General features: G+C 39.9%; 1 protein-coding gene across 1 annotated transcript in view; it reads left to right on the top strand.

Moving 5' to 3' along the window:
- wu:fb13g09 (ATP-binding cassette sub-family C member 5) overlaps window positions 1-20,651 on the top strand; it is a 52,672-nt gene that overhangs the window by 10,002 nt on the left and 22,019 nt on the right. The window contains exons 4-9 of the mRNA XM_056250301.1: window positions 266-413; window positions 3,194-3,427; window positions 3,770-3,943; window positions 14,730-14,877; window positions 18,908-19,056; window positions 19,157-19,264. Of these exons, the coding sequence (XP_056106276.1) occupies window positions 266-413; window positions 3,194-3,427; window positions 3,770-3,943; window positions 14,730-14,877; window positions 18,908-19,056; window positions 19,157-19,264 (961 nt within the window). The remainder of the gene's footprint in view (window positions 1-265; window positions 414-3,193; window positions 3,428-3,769; window positions 3,944-14,729; window positions 14,878-18,907; window positions 19,057-19,156; window positions 19,265-20,651) is intronic.

The following is a 20,651-nucleotide window of genomic DNA, read 5'->3' on the forward strand; positions in this document are numbered from 1 at the left end:
GATTGGATTTTAAATGATGGGAGAAGTCCTGCATACGTCACCGGAGAGAAGTCTGTCGCTTTCAACGCAAAATCCAGTTATGACATTCTGATTAAGTCATGACATTAAAAAAACGATTAGAAAAATATATGCATGGATGAATTGTACACAATAATATCACATTCATAAATAACAAAATAACATTTAGAGGTTTCATTAAACAGTCCACTCACTTGCCATGTAGTTTAAAACACAATGTCTTTGCATGATTTAATGCATCATTCAGACTGGAGTGGATGTGGCACGAGGAGCTCAAGCGGCGGGGGAAGGACGGGTCGTCTCTGTCCCGGGTTTTCTGGAGGTTCTGTCAGACCCGTATGCTGGTGGCCATCTTCTCCCTGCTCATCACCATGGTGGCTGGATTTGTTGGATCTGTGAGTTCTAGTTTTCCTCTTTTTCCTTCTGACAAAACTGACCCGCTGGGGCCAGTTGCATAAACACTGCCAGTATGCTAAGACTGTGTCTTAAGAACTCGTATAACCTGGGGCCGATTGCATAAACATAGCCATTATGTTAAAACAGTGTCTTAAGTTTTTGCATGACCCACTAGCATTTAGTCAAGGGGCATTCAGTCTTACTTTTCAGTATCAAATTAGGCCAATCTAAGTTTTTTTTGTAACTGAGTTAAGATGAACTGTTGATGAAAATTGAAGACTAGTAAGTTAATGACTAAGTCTTCACAGTTTATGCCACCAGCCCCAGGATTTGTGACCTTTGACCTGTTCCCCTATCCAGCCCCTAACCAAGTGCCACACCAAGCCAACGTCAAAGAACTAGTGACTGTGTTGTCGGCGGCGTCTCGGCCAAAAAGCTGCGCTTGAACACACCAAAATGACAACTGTCGCCATTCAAAAAGGGAAACCGAAACTAGTACTGCAGATATACAAACCGTAAACAAAGCAGTGCCCACTTACCATTTTGAATATCAATCACGCTGATCACTTTCTTTATTCCAGTCGGGCCATGCTATTATGAAAATATTTGTGCATTCGAATGTTCAGGTAAGATGACATAAACTAATAATAGCCTTCTGTCTGTACCGTTTTGACATCTTTGTGCGCTTTTATCACTTTTGCTTTTATTCTCGTGCACTGACTCGTTCGCTAAGCTGAATACCCAATCAGAGTTCTTTCTTTCACAGACTGACACGACCGACACGCCTGATGGTTGACCGTCGGCTTGGTGTGTCCTGGCCTTTACAGGGATAGTTCACCCATAAATGCTAAAAAAATGGACAATGTTTAAGAATCTTGACAGACTTTGTGCATACCATAATTCATAGTGTCCACAGGCCTACAAGATCCAAAAGGACAAAAAGCATGATATACTGTAAGTAGTCATTATGACTTGTGATATATCCCAAGTCTTCCATTGTAATATCTTTGTGTGACTCACTTCCTATTGGGAGCAATACAGTCAGCGATCATTATGAATTCTTGTTGAATAAAAAAAAAAAAATCTATGTATAGATTATTTTAGTGTGTGTCCCATGGAAGAAATGAAGTCATACATGTTTGTAATGACTTGTGGGTAAGAAAATAATGATGACAGGAAGATTGTTTATGGATGAGCAGTGCCTTTAACTGTGCATAAGAACGAATGTAGTGTGGCAGTGGAAGCGCGTCCTGTCCTATCTGCTTCACACAGAAAACATAGCCTACCTGCACACAGTTATGAACAGTTTTATATTCAAGGGATACATTTGAGAGATTATATATTGCAGCTCATGCTGACTCAAAATTTAATTTATAATGGAAAGCAAAGGTTTTTCATGCCTTCTCTTAATTCAAACTAGTATTAATCCAGAGGATTGTGACGTGTGTCTGGATATTCCATGGTCCAGGGGGCATGTTATTCATATTATTCAAGTTATTGCCTGCTGCTTTATTTCTCTTGCCAAATGAGCTTAGATCTTTATTCAACAAAGAGTGATTTAGAGTTAGGATTAAAAATTCTCAACAAAAAAACCCGCACATTTTTGATCTTATTAGTTTCACTATGAGGGGATTTATTTTGGTGTAGCTGGGAGTTTCTTACTGCGACACTGTTGGGAGCGCAGCTGTTAATTTTATTTCCCCACACAAGGCCGCACATGCTCCTGACAGCACTCGCTTAATAGCATTATCAGGGATTACATGTTACAAAATAGCACACTTATTTCCTTGTGTTGATTTGTTTAGTGTTGCATGGACCAGCTATTGTCTCTGCAGCACCCTAATTTATTTGCAGTAAATTTGAATGCTCTTTGTCCGAAATGAAATATTCCCTCACCAGTCCGGCCCAAATCTTTAAGTCAATACCCAAATAATATTATTATTTTTGGCTTATTTTGGGTTCTGTAAGATTTTTGAAAGAAGTCTATTTTATGCACCAAGGCTTGCCTACATTTATTTGATCAGAAAAGACCGTAATAATGTGAAATATTGTTACAATTTAAAATAACTGTTTGGATATATTTTAAAATGTAATTTATTCCTGTAATGGTAAAGCTGAATTTTCAGCATCATTACTTCAGTCTTCAGTGTCACATGATCATTCAGAAATCATTCTAATATGATGATTTGCTGCTCAAGAAACATTTAGTATTATTAATGTTAAAAAAAGTTGTGCTGCTTAATATTTTTGTGAAAAGCATGATACATTTTTCACGTCACTTTTGATGAATGTAATGGGTTCTTACTGAATAGAAGGTTGTGTTTTTTTTTTTACTGACCCAAAACTTTTAAATGGTATTGTATTTGTTCAGAGGCCTAAATTTGAAAAGTAATTGGAGGATGATTCACTTTTTTTTTTCAATTTCCAATTTTGTTATTTATTTTATTATTATTATTATCAAACTCCATTTTTGTGAGTACGTATATGCCCAAACAGGATGCAGGACCAGATCTGAATTATAAATAGAATGAAAATATTTTGAGACAGTCAAAGAAAAAGACCTCAGTGTTTTCTTGTATTTTCCTTAAGCAGTACTTGATCCCATGACCCCAGCAGAATTCATAGGATGTTTTGATACCATAAAACCTCAAAGGTCACCTCTGAAACCCTTCTTATGTCATTTTGATTTGGTTCAAATAATACATTTAAAAAAACTCTGAAAAGTCTTTGTACACCTGTCACCTCCCTCAGCATCCTTGTTTTGCCACGTTATTCTCAGGCTCTGCTGGTCCGAGCCCTGCTCGAGTATTCTCAATGCTCAGAGGTGAAGCTGCTGTACGGCCTGGCTTTGGTCGGGGGGATTTTCCTCATGGAACTGACACGCTCCTGGTCTCTGGCTTTAGTGTGGGCTGTCAACTACCGCACGGCCGCACGCCTCAGGGGAGCCGCGCTCACTTTTGCCTTCCAGAAGATCCTCCGACTGCGCAGTACTAAAGACGTCAGCACGGGAGAGGTGAACTGTGTGTTAATACTCTCGTAAAATAAATATTAAACTATTTATTAGAAACAGCACTTTAGTAAACAAGATTCTCCACTAAGAATTTCAACATTGAGAGAACACCTTCTCAGGTCATGCCTTGTTTACTCCAATGTAAAGCAAAAATAACATCTGAGAGGCTTCATGGGAGGGTTCAGGTCCTCTATGTAGTTTTAGGCCACTTTTCATGGCTCATCTTGTGTCCTTTTAGCCCTTTAAATCTGAATTGGGTTTGTGTTTGTGAGGTCTGAGTGCTATATAGCATGGCAGCCCGTGGCATGTTTTAGTTTTGAATGACTCATACTGTTACTCTTTCAGCTGGTAAACATTTGCTCCAGTGATGGACAGCGTCTGTATGAAGCGGTCTCAGTGGGCTGTCTGCTGGCCGGAGGGCCTCTTGTTGGAATTCTGGGTCTGTCATACACCACCTATTTCTTAGGACCAACTGCACTCGTGGGATCAGCCATTTTTGTCATCTTTTATCCCACCATGGTAAGATAAGCACATCTAATGCCTTTGGTAATGAATTGAATGTATGTACTGCCTTTGGGATAAGTTAACACTAGGGCTGGACCCGAATATTCGTTCGGTGGGTTGGTATTCGATTTGAAAATGTGACATTCGAATATTCGGGTTTTTTTTTCTTTTTTTTCTTTTTTTTTGCACACCTGGCATCCCCTCAAAATGGTTCTCATTCGCGCTTGAATATGTTTTACACTATAAAATCTGGTGAAATATAATACTTAACATATAACTTTGTTATAGCTACTTAATAAATATATTTGCTTCTTCTTGGACTACTAAAAGTGTTCCTGCAACGGGAGTATTCTCTGGCTAGAGCGCAGAACAGCGGAGTTTGTATGGACAGAAGTGCATGTCTGAGCTTGTATTTTGGGTTAAGCTGCGTTGCTTTGACATTGTGGAAAATAGAATAATAGAAACAAAATGTATTGTCCTTTTTACCCGTTATTATCAATCTAAATTAATCTACGGCGAAATATAGGAGACTTTGAGATTTTACTGGGACGTCACGTCATGTCACGTGCCCCAGTTAAACAGTTCATTTATTTTTCGTTTTTCTTTATTTAAATTTCGTTTTTATTTATTTAAATCTACCCTACTTTGTCAGTGAGAAAAATATTATAAGACTATACCTTATTAAAAATATTATTTAAGTTAAAAGACCTGTGTGTGTGTGTGTGTGATATCACTGGTGCAGTGTCCATTCTCTGAGCATATAAGCCCTGCTCGCGTGAGGCGCGCAGCTTCTTTATTTAAATCTACCCTGCTTTGTCAGTAATTTGTTAGTGAGAAAAATATTACACTACCTTATTAAAAATATTGCTTAAGTTAACAGACCTGTGTGTGTGTGTGTTTTACATCACGTGCAGTGTCCGTTCTCGGAGCATATAAGCTCTGCTCGCGTGAGGCGCGCCGCTTCCTGCTCGCGCTGTTCTGTTGTTTATTAAAAGTTTATTAATTCTGAACGTGTCGCGTCTCGCCTGTCTATCTATATTGCACCAAATACGACACTGCACTCCCTTGTGAAGTTGTTTGGATGAACGGTTCTCGAAATAATTAAAATGCAAATGGGCAGACATATAGAGATTCTGAAGCTTCGAATATTCGATGTTCATTACTACCGAAGCTTCGAAGCTCAAAAAATGGTATTCGGACCTGCCCTAGTTAACACACACTGCAGCTGAATATGGCCCAAAGCACATTTTTGTTCCTTTTCCTCACATGTGACACAGGATTTCTTAGAGGACAGTTTGATAGCAAAAATCATAGTAATTGGATTTATGGCTCAATTGGACTGAAAAGATCAGCTGTCAGCCTCAATGTATTTAAACAAGTGATATCATTTATGAAGTCCTCTAGCTGCTCTCTTAACCCATTACCAACTACATTTCTTAAAACAGGTATGAACTGCTTATTACCAGACATCCTGACCTATTGTTAATCAGTCCCTACAGCAAGGAATTTTTCCGCATATTTTTAAAACTGCAATTGTTAGGCCCCTGCTGTAGTTATTGTGCTCTACAATAGTTACTGTAACTACAGAACGATCTCTAATCTTCCATTTATTGGTAAGATAATTGAAAAATAGTGTCTAAATGTCATTAAACTTCCAGGCAAACCACAGCACAGAAACAGTCTTGAATGAGGTTTTAAACGATGTGCAGGTTATTTGGGACTATTTATTTTATCTAAGTGCTGCATTTGACACCGTTGATCATGAGATTCTACACCCCTGACTAAAGAACTGGGTCGAGTCTATCAGGTCCTGTCTTAGACTGGTTCAGATCCTACTTAAGCAGCAATAAATACTACGTTGCACTGGGAATCTACACCTCCAGGCGTTACGTCATATCTTGTGGTGTACCTCAAGGGTCAATTTTGGGTCCTCTATTATTTAACCTACACATGCTTCTTTTAGCTGTGTAATTACTCAGTTAATTAATCAATCAGTATATATTTTTTTCCACCAGTGTGCAGATGACATGCAACCAGTGTTAATTTCGTTGACGAAAATAACGACGAAAATTATTCGTCAACGACATTTTTTCACAGACGAAAACGAGACGATAACTAAATAAAACCTAGTTTTGAATGACAAAGACTATGACGAAAATCTATTGACATTTTCGTCAACGAATAAAAACTAGACGAAAATGTTAGATAGTGACGATTTGGGAAGCGATCCGTCAGAACTGATGTCCTGAGCGTGTGTGATAGATGCGCACATTTGTAGGCTACTGATCTACCCCGCGGTCATAAAACGTTAAAAAATGTGAACGTCTGGGAGAATGAGTAGAGCAGACATATAGATCTGAACAGGGGCGTAGCAGCCATTATAAAAGTGGGGGGGACAAAATTGTGTGGTGATGTGACCCAAAGGTCAGTCCTTCCAGAAAAATGCGGAGTTTTTTTGTGATTGTTGCGGGCAAAAATCCTTGATTATGCGGCGATGGAATATGCAGGATATTTGCAATTTTATGTGATGAAATTGCGGGAACTTGCAAAAACTGCGGTTTGATGAAAAAGAGAGAAAAAGTGATTCCCCAACACCCTGTTCGCACTAGGCTACTACCTTAATGTAAAGAGCTATTTCTTATTACTTCCTATGATAAGCAAACATACTACATCACAGAAAGTGCTGGAATATTTAATCTTGTTTTATTTCAGACCTTAATAAACACATGGCTCAAACTTACAAAACATTGATGAGTCAAACAAGTTCTGTAGCTTTACAAAAGGAATATGCTACAACTTCTGTAAAAATGAATAAATAAAATATGAAAAAAATGTTTCATGTTTTACAGTTTTGTTTTTTCAATGATGTTCATGTCGCGTAATTACGTCACTTCATAACGTTCCCATGGCAACAGGGGGAAACGGCTGCTCTCGTGTGAAGCAAACGCAACATTTTTCAACTTTCTGCTAAGATATATGTGACTTTTTTTGCAACAAAAATGCGGGGATTATGAAATCATACAAGCCCCGCATATTTTGCGTGGAAATCGGCAATTTATACGGCAAAAGTGCGGCGTATTTGAAAAAATGCCCCCGCATAAATATGCAGACTTTGGCTGATTATGCATTGAATCATGCGATCGCATAATCGCGTTTTTCTGGAGGGACTGAAAGGTGATGTTCATAATAATAAATTCTAGATGGAATAGCAATTGGCATTTTACAGCACCCTAGTGCCAATTTTGGGAACATGCCAGTTTACAGCACCTATTTTTGTGAAATCATACTCGAAATAAAAAAATATTGCAGGACTTGGGACTTTCAGACAACTGTGGACATCTATACTTTATTTTTATGAAATAAAGATATTTTATGATATTTACAATATTTCAGTTAAACTACACTTGAACAATAACTTTTATCTTACTAACAGTTGGGCCAAAAAAAGTGTTCAATGAGTACATAACAGATTACATCATAGCCTACAGTAATTTTATACAACAGACATTTTATAAAAATATATCAATAAAACCTAAATCAATGTATTCGGTTTTGGACATCAATTTAACATTGACATTAGATGTTGAATTTACATTGAATTTTGGTCACCCGACGTCGCAACCAAAATTTAACCAAATATCAACGTCTTATGACGTTGTGTGCCTGCTGGGAATAATCTGTTATCTTATGTCTCATTTAACAGACGCTTTTATCCAAAGCAACAAGTAGGAGAGCATTTAACACACACTCGGCACAATCCGGCGCGACGTGACGAGGTCCATACGGGTTCTGTTGTCTTACACTTCTTACAGCGTTACAGTAGGTTAAATCATAATAAGGAAACTTTACCTGTGATTCATGTCATCGCGACATACTGTAATAGTGTGTGTTTGAAAAAAAATGATGTAGTCCTCTGCTTTTTTTTCTGGGGTGCATTAGACGGCCAAGCAGCAAAGCGAAACAAACACGAAAATTCGCAAGAGCAACAACAGATTTGAAGCTCATGGCAGACGCGCCCAATAGATGCTTCGCGCTGTGATTGGCTGAATGTTAGCTCACTCAAGTCTAAGTAACAAATCAGAGAACACGGGCGGAAATATTGGCGCTGAGTAAAAAAAATGCGGGGGACAGAATCACCTGTTTCTAAAAGTGGGGGGGACGTGTCCCCCCCGTCCCCCCCGGTTGCTACGCCCCTGGATCTGAATAAGAGTGACGATGCAAAAAAGAGCTCTATTCGGTGCGGTTTTCTGTGCGCACACACCTAACCCGAAGCGTGCAGTCATGCACAATGCACAATACACCTACAGCGCGCGAGTAGGCTACTGAATTGAGCTCTCTTTCGTGTCTGAATGGACAAATACACACAACAGTATGTCTAAATGTCCTTTTTAGAGAGTATTCATGTAAACTATGCTGGTTATGTCTTAAACTGTGAGTGTATCGGATGTGCATCAGTGCAATTGTATCCGCATGTCATTGGACATGATCCGACGTCTTAAAGTGACAGTGGCAATAAACATAATGCGGTCCGTGTCCTTAATTTTGATCAAGCAACAAAAGAAAAAGAGAAAAGCATTCACTGTTTGTTAATAGCTTTAATAAGGATTAATTATATTGAATTCATACAAATAAATATGTCTGCTTGAAAGAATAAAGAATGATGTATGCAAGTAGTTATAAGGAATGCATATATCATTCATTGTAAAGAAGACTGTGTTGTACTTTAGGAAAAGTGGTTTTATTTAATTTTAAGATATTTTTTAAGTAACAGCAGTTAAATCTGTATCTGTATTGCATGTTCAAACTTAAAAATCATTCATATTACTAGGTTAATAGATGTTTTCTCCGGGAGTAAATGGGTTTGGAAATTTTAGAGAAATTCTAAATTAACGCATTACAATTTAACTAAACCCATTATATTTTAGTCGACTAAATCTACTGTAGATTTAGTCGACTAAAATGTTATTGTATTTCGTCGACTAAAACTAGACTAAAACTAAAACAATTCAGATGACTAAAATATGACTAAAACTAAATGCCATTTTAGTCAAAAGACTAAGACTAAAACTAAATCAAAATTTGCTGACAAAATTAACACTGCATGCAACTCTATCTTTCACTTGCACCAGATGCCCACACTAATTTTTCAACCCTGCTGGACTGCATAGAGAGCATAAAATTGTGGATGTCACAAAACTTTCTACAGCTAAACAAAGATAAGACAGAGGCACTTGTTATCGCTAATGACACATGGAGAACATCTATTGATCCATATCTAAAAGCCAGTAATTGGGTCAAGAATTTAGGATTAATGTTTGACGGCAGTGACCTCAGTTTAAAAAAGCATATTAGCAATGTTACTAAAACTGCAATATTATCCCGTTTTTGCTGAGTTACCGAAGAGCTCTATTCATTTTTTACAAAGAGTTCAGCATGCAGCTGCACGAATGCTAACTCGCTCTAAAATGAGAAATCACATTACTCCAACACTCAGATCTCTTCGCTGCCTATATACAGATCCTCTTACTGTCACTGTGACGCATGTCTTGGACTTTGTTTTGCCTTCTGTGTTTGTGCACCATGTGTTTTCCTTTTAATCAGTTTCACCGGTTACCTGTCATCATCACTCACCGTGTGCATCGGTTGTCACTTAGGTAGTCTTCTCATTTGTCTGTGTATATAGTCTCCCTAGTTTCAGTTCTTCCTGGGCTGCGTTCCAGTCCAAAATTGTCATGCCCTTCACTCGCTAACTTCCCTCCGTCTCGTTCACTTGGATGTACATCATTGCTTACGTTGCATGAGTGCCCACTACTGGCGGAAACTGCAATGGCTGAATTGGAACGTCCTAAGCCCTTGATCACTTGGAATCAGCTATGGTGTTGATTTATTATTAAAAAAAAATGTTTCCCTTTAAGAATTTGTTTAATGTAGCATCCAAATGTATATAGATGTGTTTGGGATGTTTAAAAAAAATCATAACTAATATATCATATAATTGTTTGTGGTGGTGGTTAGATCTGCGGTCAAAATAGTTCCGTTGTGTTGACGGAAGGTAGCCTATTTTCAGGCGCTGCGTCATATCATTACGCCTGCTGCTCTCATGGTACGGCAGTGAAGTTTCTTGATTATTACGCAGGAATGAGAGTATAGTTCCTAGCCATATCAGCCTAGAGAATCGCAACTTTACATTTTCCGTCGGTCTTAGTGCACGATGTAACTACAGAAGAGTCAAGTTTTAAATAGGAAAAATATCGAAACTCTTTGGTCATTTTGTTTTTAGAAATGCTAATGGTCTTGTCCACTTCAATGATGTATGCTAAGCTATGCTAAAAGTGGTACCGCCAGAACCGGAGATCGGCTGAATGGATTCAAAAACGGTAAAACTCAACAGTTTAACTCTGGGGGAGTTGTAAAATGAGCCTATTTCCAAAAAAAGTGGAGTATCCCTTTAAAGGGCATATTGCAGGTTAGAGGACCCAACGAGTCAATGTATAGAAAAATAATGTAGGAACTAGATTTTCTTTAAAATATACTTATAAATACGCTACAGAGGCTTTTGGAGTCGTTTTTGTGAGAAAGTTTTACTTCCGCATCTGAAAATGGGCGTAACGGGCGGGAGAGCGGTCGATTCAAACAACAGGAAAATAATGGATCACAATGACATTTCGGACGCTGAGGAAATTGTTCATACTTACTCGTATGACGGACCACAGCCATACAATTATGTGCCTGCTATGCAGGGACAGGCCAGGATTAATGTTAGACAGAACAACGGTCAGAGGAGACAAATTGAGTTGTGGTGTGAGGAGAACCAGTGTTAGCTTATAGATATATAACGTTACACGTTCGCTAACGATATACCCTGTGCTCACAATATTGTACAGATTATTACCATCGTATATCAGTTAATAGCAAAGCTATTATTGGTCATCTAGGAGTATTGGAACTTACCAATAACAGAAACTAATAAGCTTTGATCAGGCGTATGTCATGTTCATTAATATCCGTCCAGACGTAACTTTACGTGATATAACTTAGCAGTTTCTCATTGAGAGACAGAGAGATATTTGTGTTCCTGATACACGTTTTTTGTTCCGTAGGTGCTTGTGTGGGAAATGCGAGGCAATGTTCACAACTGAGGAAAGTCAATGCTGCAGGGAGGTAGATGCATACTGGGCCTTAGTGGAAAATGTCACCCGCCAGATTCTTGCTTCGGCATCCCATGTTGAACTCCATCATATCGCCGGGATGATAATCCTCCGATCTGAAGTGAACGCTACACACGGCCGCGTTTCTCAAAGCCGATGCGGAAGAGAAATCCCGTCTCTTCACCTGCACAAACCGCACCAGGCACGAAAGATAGCACCGTCCTTTTTCTTGTTAGGAAACCTGTGGACTCGATGTCCTGACCAGGCCGGAGTTTTTTGCAACCTCCACAAACACAATAATTTACCATGACGATGATAAATTAAAATACAAAAACTACCGAAAACACACTGACTCACGACCGCTCTTACTGAATACCAACCTACTCTGCACTGAGCTGAGGCCAGTGTTGCCAACTATTTTCAAAGGAAAGTAGCTAACGCCTTCCCTAAAAGTCGCTAAATGTCGCTAGATGACGTCATACGTCAATTAGCATATTAATTACGTCATCGCGTCGTACTTGCATTCTGTCTGCCTAATGTGTTTTCTCTCTAAATGAATTCTTTATTTATAATATAATATAGCCGAATGTCAAATAATGCATTCTCATGTCCTATTTTTTTTTGTCAGACAATAGAACGAGTAGCTATGTATATCATAGCTACTCGTTCTAATGACTACATTTTTTATTGGCCTATGTGGGAAGTTATCTGAATTGAGAGACTTCGGGAACCGGATGAACTAAAGCTCTGTCATAGTGAGTATTACAAGTAATAAGCACAAGAAAAGAAAAAAAATGAAAATGGTCAAACTAAATTCTTTAAATATAAAACAAAAGAAAAGCAGATAAGTGATAAGTCCGTGGAAAAACACTGCTCAATCACGTCTGTCAGCAGCCGTGCGCTCTTCTCAGCCATTCACTGAACGGGGGGGCGCAGCTAGAGTGACGACAGGGAGAAAGCAAGACCTCACGCTCGCAGGACAGTACAGGCAATATTTGGAGGTTACTGAGGTTTATCCAAAAAGTCGCTAAATTTGTCACTAGTTGCTTTTTTGAAAAAATGCTGCTAAAGGGGTCTGAAAAGTCGCTAAAAATAGTGTCAAAGGCGCTAAGTTGCCGACACTGGCTGAGGCTCCCTTTCGTGACGTAAAATGACGCGATGTTGAAAAAAAAAAAACGTTTTTTACGAGCAGTCAAAGAAACATTCACTTTATCTACTAAATTGGTTCCCTTATGTCGTTTTAAAACATTTTAAATCCTGCATTAACTTTTCATATGGTATTTTCATACAAGGTTATATATTAATTTAGATATTTAGTTTTTTTTTACCTGCAATATGCTCTTTAAGGAGAACATGGGCGTACTCCATATCCTGCTGAATCCTTCAGATCGGCTTGTAACCTGTTTCCAGGACGGCCAACGGATCGAGAAATATGCCGAGAGGTTTCTCAAAATTTCTCACCTCATGGACTGGGCAGATGACGTCCTAAAGACTGTATTCTGGTACAGACTGGACGATCATCTGCACCAGCAAGCTCCTGCAGCAGCGATCCCAGGCACGTTCGAACAATAACTGGATCATGTGCTGTGGTTGAGCGGCTTAGCCTTCACCGTGGGTGAGGCTGATTCTGACATCACTGCTCATCCACCGTCACCAGCCATCTTTATCGCCACACCTCCTATCTTCGTCCAGAGTCTCATCCTGCCGAGACCACCCTTTCAGAGTCTCGTCCCGCCGAGACCACCCTTCCAGAGTCTCGTCCCACCTAGACCACCCTTCCAGAGTTTCGTCCCGCCGAAACCACCATTCCAGAGTCTTGTCCCACCGAGACCACCCTTCCAGAGTCTCGTCCCACCTAGACCACTCTTCCAGAGTCTCGTCCCACCTAGACCACTCTTCCAGAGTCTCGTCCCATCTAGACCACCCTACCAGAGTTTCGTCCTGCCGAGACCACCCTTCCAGAGTCTCGTCCCGCCGAGACCACCCTTCCAGAGTCTCGTCCCGCCGAGACCACCCTTCCAGAGTCTCGTCCCGTCGAGACCACCCTTCCAGAGTCTCGTCCCGCCGAGACCACCCTTCCAGAGTCTCGTCCCGCCGAGACCACCATTCCAGAGTCTCGTCCCGCCGAGACCACCCTTCCAGAGTCTCGTCCCGCCGAGACCACCCTTCCAGAGTCTCGTCCCGCCGAGACCACCCTTCCAGAGTCTCGTCCCGCCGAGACCACCATTCCAGAGTCTCGTCCCGCCGAGACCACCATTCCAGAGTCTCGTCCCGCCGAGACCACCCTTCCAGAGTCTCGTCCCGCCGAGACCACCCTTCCAGAGTCTCGTCCCGCCGAGACCACCCTTCCAGAGTCTCGTCCCGCCGAGACCACCCTTCCAGAGTCTTGTCTCTTGACCACGCCTGAGCCCTCGTCTCCGGTCAAGATGGCCGCCGCCACGCCTGAGTCGGTTCCTGAGCCTGAATTACCACCCAACCACCCTCTCCTGCCCCCTCTCATCATCCAACCGTCATCCGCATCTCCTCTGCCTCCTGTCAGCCCCATCACTCACCCCCGCCTGCTCCTCCTCCCAAACCCCCGCCTTCATCTTTTTCGTTACGGCGTGAGGCCACGCCTTCCAGGAGGGGGCGTACTGTCACTGTGACTCCTGTCTTGGACTTTGTTTTGCCTTCTGTTTTTGTGCACCATGTGTTTTCTTGTTTCACTTGTTACCTGTCATCATCCTCATCAGTCATCATCACTCACCTTGTACACCTGTTGTCACTTAGTCTCCTCATTTGTCTCTGTATAGTCTCCCTAGTTTCAGTTCTTCCTGGTCGGTTCTACGTCTTAACTGCTTGCTATGTTTGGTACGTGTCTTGTTCATAAATAATAAATAGAGTTTGATCATTATCCGTCTTCTTTGTCTTCCTGGTCTTCTTGAACGTGCCTCACACAGCCAAAGTGTGCCACTTATTAGATTTTAAATGTCTTTATGGTACTGCCCCAATATACCTTTCTAATGTGTTGAATAAATATACTCCATCAAATTCACTTTGAACATCCAGTGGTAACTTGTTTGTTGTACCAAAAACATGGCTAAAAATGTATAGTCAAGTCAGAATCGAACTCATAAATGCATAAATTGAATAACTGGCATTACGCATATTGCGCATGTGTTTAAAATATTACAAACAAATCTATCTATCTGGCTCAGTGGCACTGTCGCCTCACAGCAAGAAGGTCCCTGGTTCGAGGAGTCCTTACTGTGTGGAGTTTGCATGGATCATATATAGATTCTATATAACCCTGCATAAACCATCCATACAAGCTAAAAATTGCCTTAAACTTTAAGACTGGAGGTCAAAAGGTCTTCTAAACTCATGTAATAACAAAATATGAAGTCAGATTCAATTACATTATAAAATATGGTGATGTTATGATGAGCATGCCAGGGAAAATGGTTTCATGCCTGCAGCAGCAGTTTATATGTCATTTGAGCCACATTAAAAGGTCACAAAAATGTATTTGAGCAGAAAATCTGGACATTCTGTCATTTTTGTGCAGTACATTAATAGTTTTACTCTGGGGATTTCCCTTTGAGTCAGGACACACTGTAACCTTGTGACTGGCTGTACAGGTTGTTCTTCACATAATAATTATTTCCCCACAGATGCTGGCCTCCCGCATGACAGCGTATTTCCGTAAGAAGTGTGTGGGGGTTACGGACCAGCGCGTCCGACTGATGAACGAGATTCTGGGTTGTATTAAGTTCATTAAGATGTACTGCTGGGAGACGGCGTTTTCCCACAACATTCAAAGTAAGACAGCGCTCAACTACACCCACTCAAACAGTAGCACTGACTCAGTCACCATCATTATATGCTCACTTCCTGTTTCTCTGAGCCCTTGGATGTCATAGTCTCCATGGAAATCAAAGGATCATCTCTGTGTCTTTACACTGCATTCAAAGGAACATTCTCAAGTTTCCTAATCCACTGTCTTGGCTCTGTCCTTCCTCGGTCCTCAGTCACTGAAATGTCCTGAGAGTCCCTGAGCTCCAAGATTAACTTACAAAGCGTTTAACGCTCTTTATTCCATAATGCCTTTGGAGTGGTTTGACTTTGTTGAATGTTAGATAGTAACGATTTGGGTGACGTGGATATATACTACCATTCAAAAGTTTGGGGTCAGCAAGGATGCATTGATCAAAAATGACAGTAAGGACATTTATAATGTTTCAAATAAATGCGGTTCTTTTTAACTTTCTATTTTTCAAAGAATCCTGAAAAAAAAACTGTAATGGTCTTCACAAAAATATTCAGCAGCACAACCGTTTTCAACATTGATTATAATAAGAAATGTTTCTTGAGCAGCAAATCTGCATATTATTATGATTTCTGAAGATCATGTGACACTAAAGACTGGAGTAATGATGCTGGAAATTTAGATTTACATCACAGGAATAAATTGCTTTTTAAAACATATGAAAATAGAAAACAGTTCTTTAAAATTGCAATAATATTTCACAATATTAATGTTTTTACTGTATTTTTGATCAAATAAATGCAGCCTTGGTGAGCAGAAGAGACTTCTTACAAAAATACTTAAGTAACCCTTTAGACATGTTTGAATCATTGAATCATAGCATAGGAAAAAAAAATATCAAGCAATCACAGGTGTAGTTCATAACATTAACCAAAATATGAATTGTCTTTATTTTGAACAGTATATTTATTCATCAATTTTTCATTTATAACATCTTTCTGTAAAATGTTTTGCTTAAAAGGTGTGCTTGTATTTGTATGAAAAAAAAAATGACGTTCAGAGATTTTAAGTTGTGTCCTAAATGTTCAAAAACTCTCTGTATATGTAGGCAATGGATCTTTAAAACCTTTAAACTGGGACGTACTGCTTCAGTAATCCATTTTCACATAAGACATTGCCTGTTATGTAGCTGAGCAGAAATGAAGGATGCATGGCCTTCTCTCTTAAATTTGCACTTTTTTTTTGCATGCACACAATAAAATATCACAACCTTCATAGATTAACATCTTCTATATCTGAATTATGGAGATCCAGCAATGTTTTCAGAGAATACGTCCAGTGCTTCTGGTTGTTTAGACCAGCAGCAAAACACTTTGGCCATGAGCCAGAGAGCGGCACTGAATGAATGTGCCAGCTTCCAGGCAGTCGGGAGACAAATATTAGTGCAGCAGAAGGAGGGTGAAATGGGGCACTTGGACACCATCCAATGCCTCAACATTCCCATCTACTGCAACATCCCATTTATGATTACGATCTGTCTTCCTCTCCGATACAGACACACTTCTCAGTGTTGCCGCCGGATTGGACATCGTTTGGCTCCTGTAAATTAGAAACTACACTGTAGGATAGAAACACAATAGGGCTACATTCACACAGTAGGTTTCACTAAATATGGTTCTGTTCATACACAGTTCAGTTTCAAGAGAGAATAACAAATGCATTATATAACCGAACTGACTCCCTTAAAGGGTCACTCCACCCATTTGCATTAAGAGGTCCATTGTTAGACAACCAGTCATACTATTGAATGGTCGTGCAACATTCTTTCATTTTCCCCTGAGACGAGAGAAATCTACTATTTACCTTTTTCACTTCCTCCTACAATGACGCAAAAATCGTCATTTGACGTCATTGTAGGAGGAAGTGTAAAAAGGGGGGATTTCTGTATAGACTACAAGCACAAATTCCCACCCTTTCAAACCCGCCCATAGGGGGTTGTGCCTAATGCGCTAACAGAGCTATCACAGATCAGTGGGTGGGACTTCACTTGCAGATACTGAAAGCAATATCAGCCATCTTGTTTATAAGCTAAGCTAACAAGCGCTGTGGATATAGGAAGTTACGACAATGACGGAAGAAACTAAACATGATATGGAAGAAGAGGATTTTGAAATTCTGCTGCTCGAATCCGCTGTTCGTGGCTATCTTTACGAGCCCCAATATAGTGAAGAGCAGCTGAGGCTGATGGTGGAACAGGAGGCGGCTGCCTGTCGCGGACGAGGAGCCCGGGCTGGGTCGAGCTGAGGCGGACTGCTGGTGCCTGTGCTCTCGCTGTGCGCTACGGACACAGATAGAGTCCGTCTGCTGCAGAGAATTTCAACAAGGCAGTTTCTCCTGGACGAAATCTCTGAATCAGACGAGCACACGGACGTTTGTGTTGTGATGTGAACCATCCTAGTTTCGCCTGACTGAACATGCAGGTATCATGCAATAATTCACCATATAGAAAGAAATACAAACGAGTAATTCACTAATGAGTTTGCCAATGTAACGGGGTTCGTTGTTGTGGGAAGAAGGAGGCTGGAACCGGCGAACATTTAAACGTTTTAATAGTAAAATAAACAAATACAAAACAAAAGTATAAGCCAGCTGGCCACACACAACAGAAACAAAACATAAAATCAGGCCTGTTCCTTTTGTGCTTCCGCTCCTCCGTGAGAGATATGAGACCGCTGCACAGGTGCCATTCATTATCACTCGCGTCGTCCTCTCACGTCCCTCGCCCTCGTCCTGCTCGCCACAACTAACTAGACATTTTTTGTGAAATGAATTTTGAACTCATTTGGCAGCTAGCCTTCTTGTAGACGGAAGAGCGATTTCTCTGATGTTTGCGCTGTTCTGGATTAGTGGGAGTGGCTTGCGGAGCTGTGCAACATGGTGCATTGTGGGAGTTGTTGTCTTACATACAAATGCGCCCCAAAGTTATTTTCTGTCTTTTCTCGGTCAAGAGGGCACCAAATTTAAAATTTCTTTTACATTTCGACTACATATATAACCCACTTTCAATAAAGATTAATGTTGAAATGGGTGGAGTGACCCTTTAAGGCTTGTTCAATGCGTTTCTGCTGTTAAAAACGCAAGATGTAGGTCAGAGGAACTGAAAAAGTGCAAGGTCTAGAGACGCATTTTAAAACGTTTAACTACTTTTAACGTGAATGCAGCGTTTTTAAAATGCCGTGTCATACTAGAGACGCGAGCGCTACGGTTAAAGGTGCAGTAAGCGATTTATGAGAGTCATTGTTGAACACTGTTGATATTTGAAATCAACCCAAACAAACACACCCCTCCTTTCAATGCGAGAGTGGATGTCTCTTTATCATAGCTGAAGCGTAGCAAAATAAAGCTTTTGCGAAAAATAAAGTGAACATGATGAACAAACGACGAGGAGGAACAGAAAGTCTTTCTTCAAATCTCTCCTACATCATCATAAGTTGATTGGCTGATTGGCTACAAGTGTGTTTTGGTGCTCGGTCCGATCAACTTTCAACAGCGTTTCTCATAAATCGCTTACTGCACCCTTAAAGATGCCGTCTAGCATGTTTACATTGAAAAACAATGGAAAAGCAGCGCAGTGCAATGGAAAAACACTTTCTATGTGATCGGATCCTTGCGTCTTCAGGAGTCACAGCTACATTTTGAAAGCGTAATTTTTTTTAGACGTCTGTCATGTCATTGAGGCATTTGGCACAGAAATTTGGCACACTCAAATTTTTCACTCGATTTGTTATTTTGTTAATAAAAAAACGAATTAGAAAAATGCGAAATGGAAATGTTTTGGACTGAATTAAGTCCAGTTATTTGTTTTAATTGTGTATAATTCTTCTTTTTTTATTTTTTATTATTATTATACATTGTGTGGCCATAAATTGACAAAAGGAGAGAAAGACTAGTCTAAGCAGTTTATGCAACAGAGCCCAGGGCAATTTGATAGTCACACCTGTTAGTAGTACAGTTGTGAATCTCAAACCCTGACAGAAAACTGTTCTCTTGCTTCTTTGACGACTCCTCTGTCTGTGTCTCCAGAGGTCCGATCAGAAGAGAGGAGGATACTGGAGTGGGCCGGCTGTGTTCAGAGCCTGACGGTGGGCGTAGCTCCAGTCGTGGTGGTGATAGCCAGCGTGTGCACGTTCACTCTTCACATGGCTCTGGGTTATGATCTCACGGCAGCACAGGTTAAGTCATATTTCTGCTTTTCGCTTAGTAATCCGAGGCTCCTAAACGACAGCGAACTTGAACTCAGAGACCTGTTTTCATTTCTGTCACAACGCGCAGGCCTTCACCGTTGTTGCTGTTTTCAACTCCATGACCTTTGCTCTAAAGGTCACGCCCTTGGCAGTGCGTGCTTTATCCGAGGGCTCCGTGGCTGTGAAACGATTTCAGGTCAAAAACACATCCACATCCACATAAGAACCAGAAATTACTGATCTGCCATTAGTTACTCGCCCTCATGTTTTTCCAAACATGAATTACTTTCAGTGGAACACAAAAGATACATTTTGAAGAACGTCCAGATGGCTCTTCTCCAGTACAATGAATAAATAGGGAATGGGACTCCAAAAATGACCAAAAAAAGCTGAATATAAAGCCTACTGTATCATATTTTATACACAAATTAAAATGATCAACATGATCAAAACTTTGCTGAAAAACCTGTTGTTGTAGATATTCGAGCTATTAAAAATACACGGAGGCAGGATTGTTGCATTAGACCAAAACAGTCGCATTTTTATTCTCAAATTCTGCCCCGGAACAACACATTAACAAAACTCAAACTCTCTCGCTTCTTAAAGGAGACGTGCCAAATATGCATGTGTGTCTATGTCGGTGATGTGTGAATTATGGATCAGTGGTGTGTGGGTTGCTTGTATCTGCCCCCACATTGTTCACAATCTGTTGCATGCTTTCTGTCACCTGATTGATAGCTCATACTTTTTTAACAAGTGCTTTTAATTGTAATCTAGTATCATTCTAAAAACGTCCACTTTTAGATTGTGATACAAGTGTATTTTACTGATATTTATAAATCAAATGTATTAATAAATTTGCTCAAGATGAACACTCACTGGATTTGAGCAACTTGATTATCTAACATTATTTTAATCATGTTAAAATGTGAGTATCAAATAAGATCGATCAGGCTTTTGAGGAACGTTTTGTTTATCTCTCAATCATCATTATTTTGCATTACATTTTATCCCCGCCCACCCATTTAAAAGCTACAGAGCTTTGATCATAAAACCAAGCATTTAAATATCATCTTACTAAGACATATTATTGGGAGATATTGGGATATATAGATTGAAAACGTATATTTATATGCATTTCACGTAAGTAGTCTGCTTTACTTTTATAAACCTCTTATTGATTTACATTATAAGCTATCAGAACGTATTTTTGCTAAGTTTGGGTCTATAAAATATATTTTTTTTCCTCCTTGAGAATGAGCTCCATATTCGCATATATCATACTATATAGGCATACAAGCCTGATGTATCAAATATGATACTAAAGAAAAAACACACATACAAACTTTTTCAAAAAAGTTTAAAAAAATATATTTTCTAAAGGTTCAGTAAACTGTTCCCATTCAAAAGTATTTATTTCATACGTCATGCTTTAAAAATCATCACCTCTGCTGTAGTTCTCAAACCTCAATCATGCTCCAATTCACTTTAAATTGTCACACTGGACTACTATTATGCTATTTTTGTGAGCTCCATTCACTTTCATGGAAGAGCAGACTGGACATTCTGCAGTATTTCTACTT

This window comes from Rhinichthys klamathensis, unplaced genomic scaffold (assembly GCF_029890125.1).
Source record: "Rhinichthys klamathensis goyatoka isolate OS25496 unplaced genomic scaffold, OSU_Roscu_1.1 h1tg000068l_1, whole genome shotgun sequence".
NCBI classification, from domain to species: domain Eukaryota; kingdom Metazoa; phylum Chordata; class Actinopteri; order Cypriniformes; family Leuciscidae; genus Rhinichthys; species Rhinichthys klamathensis.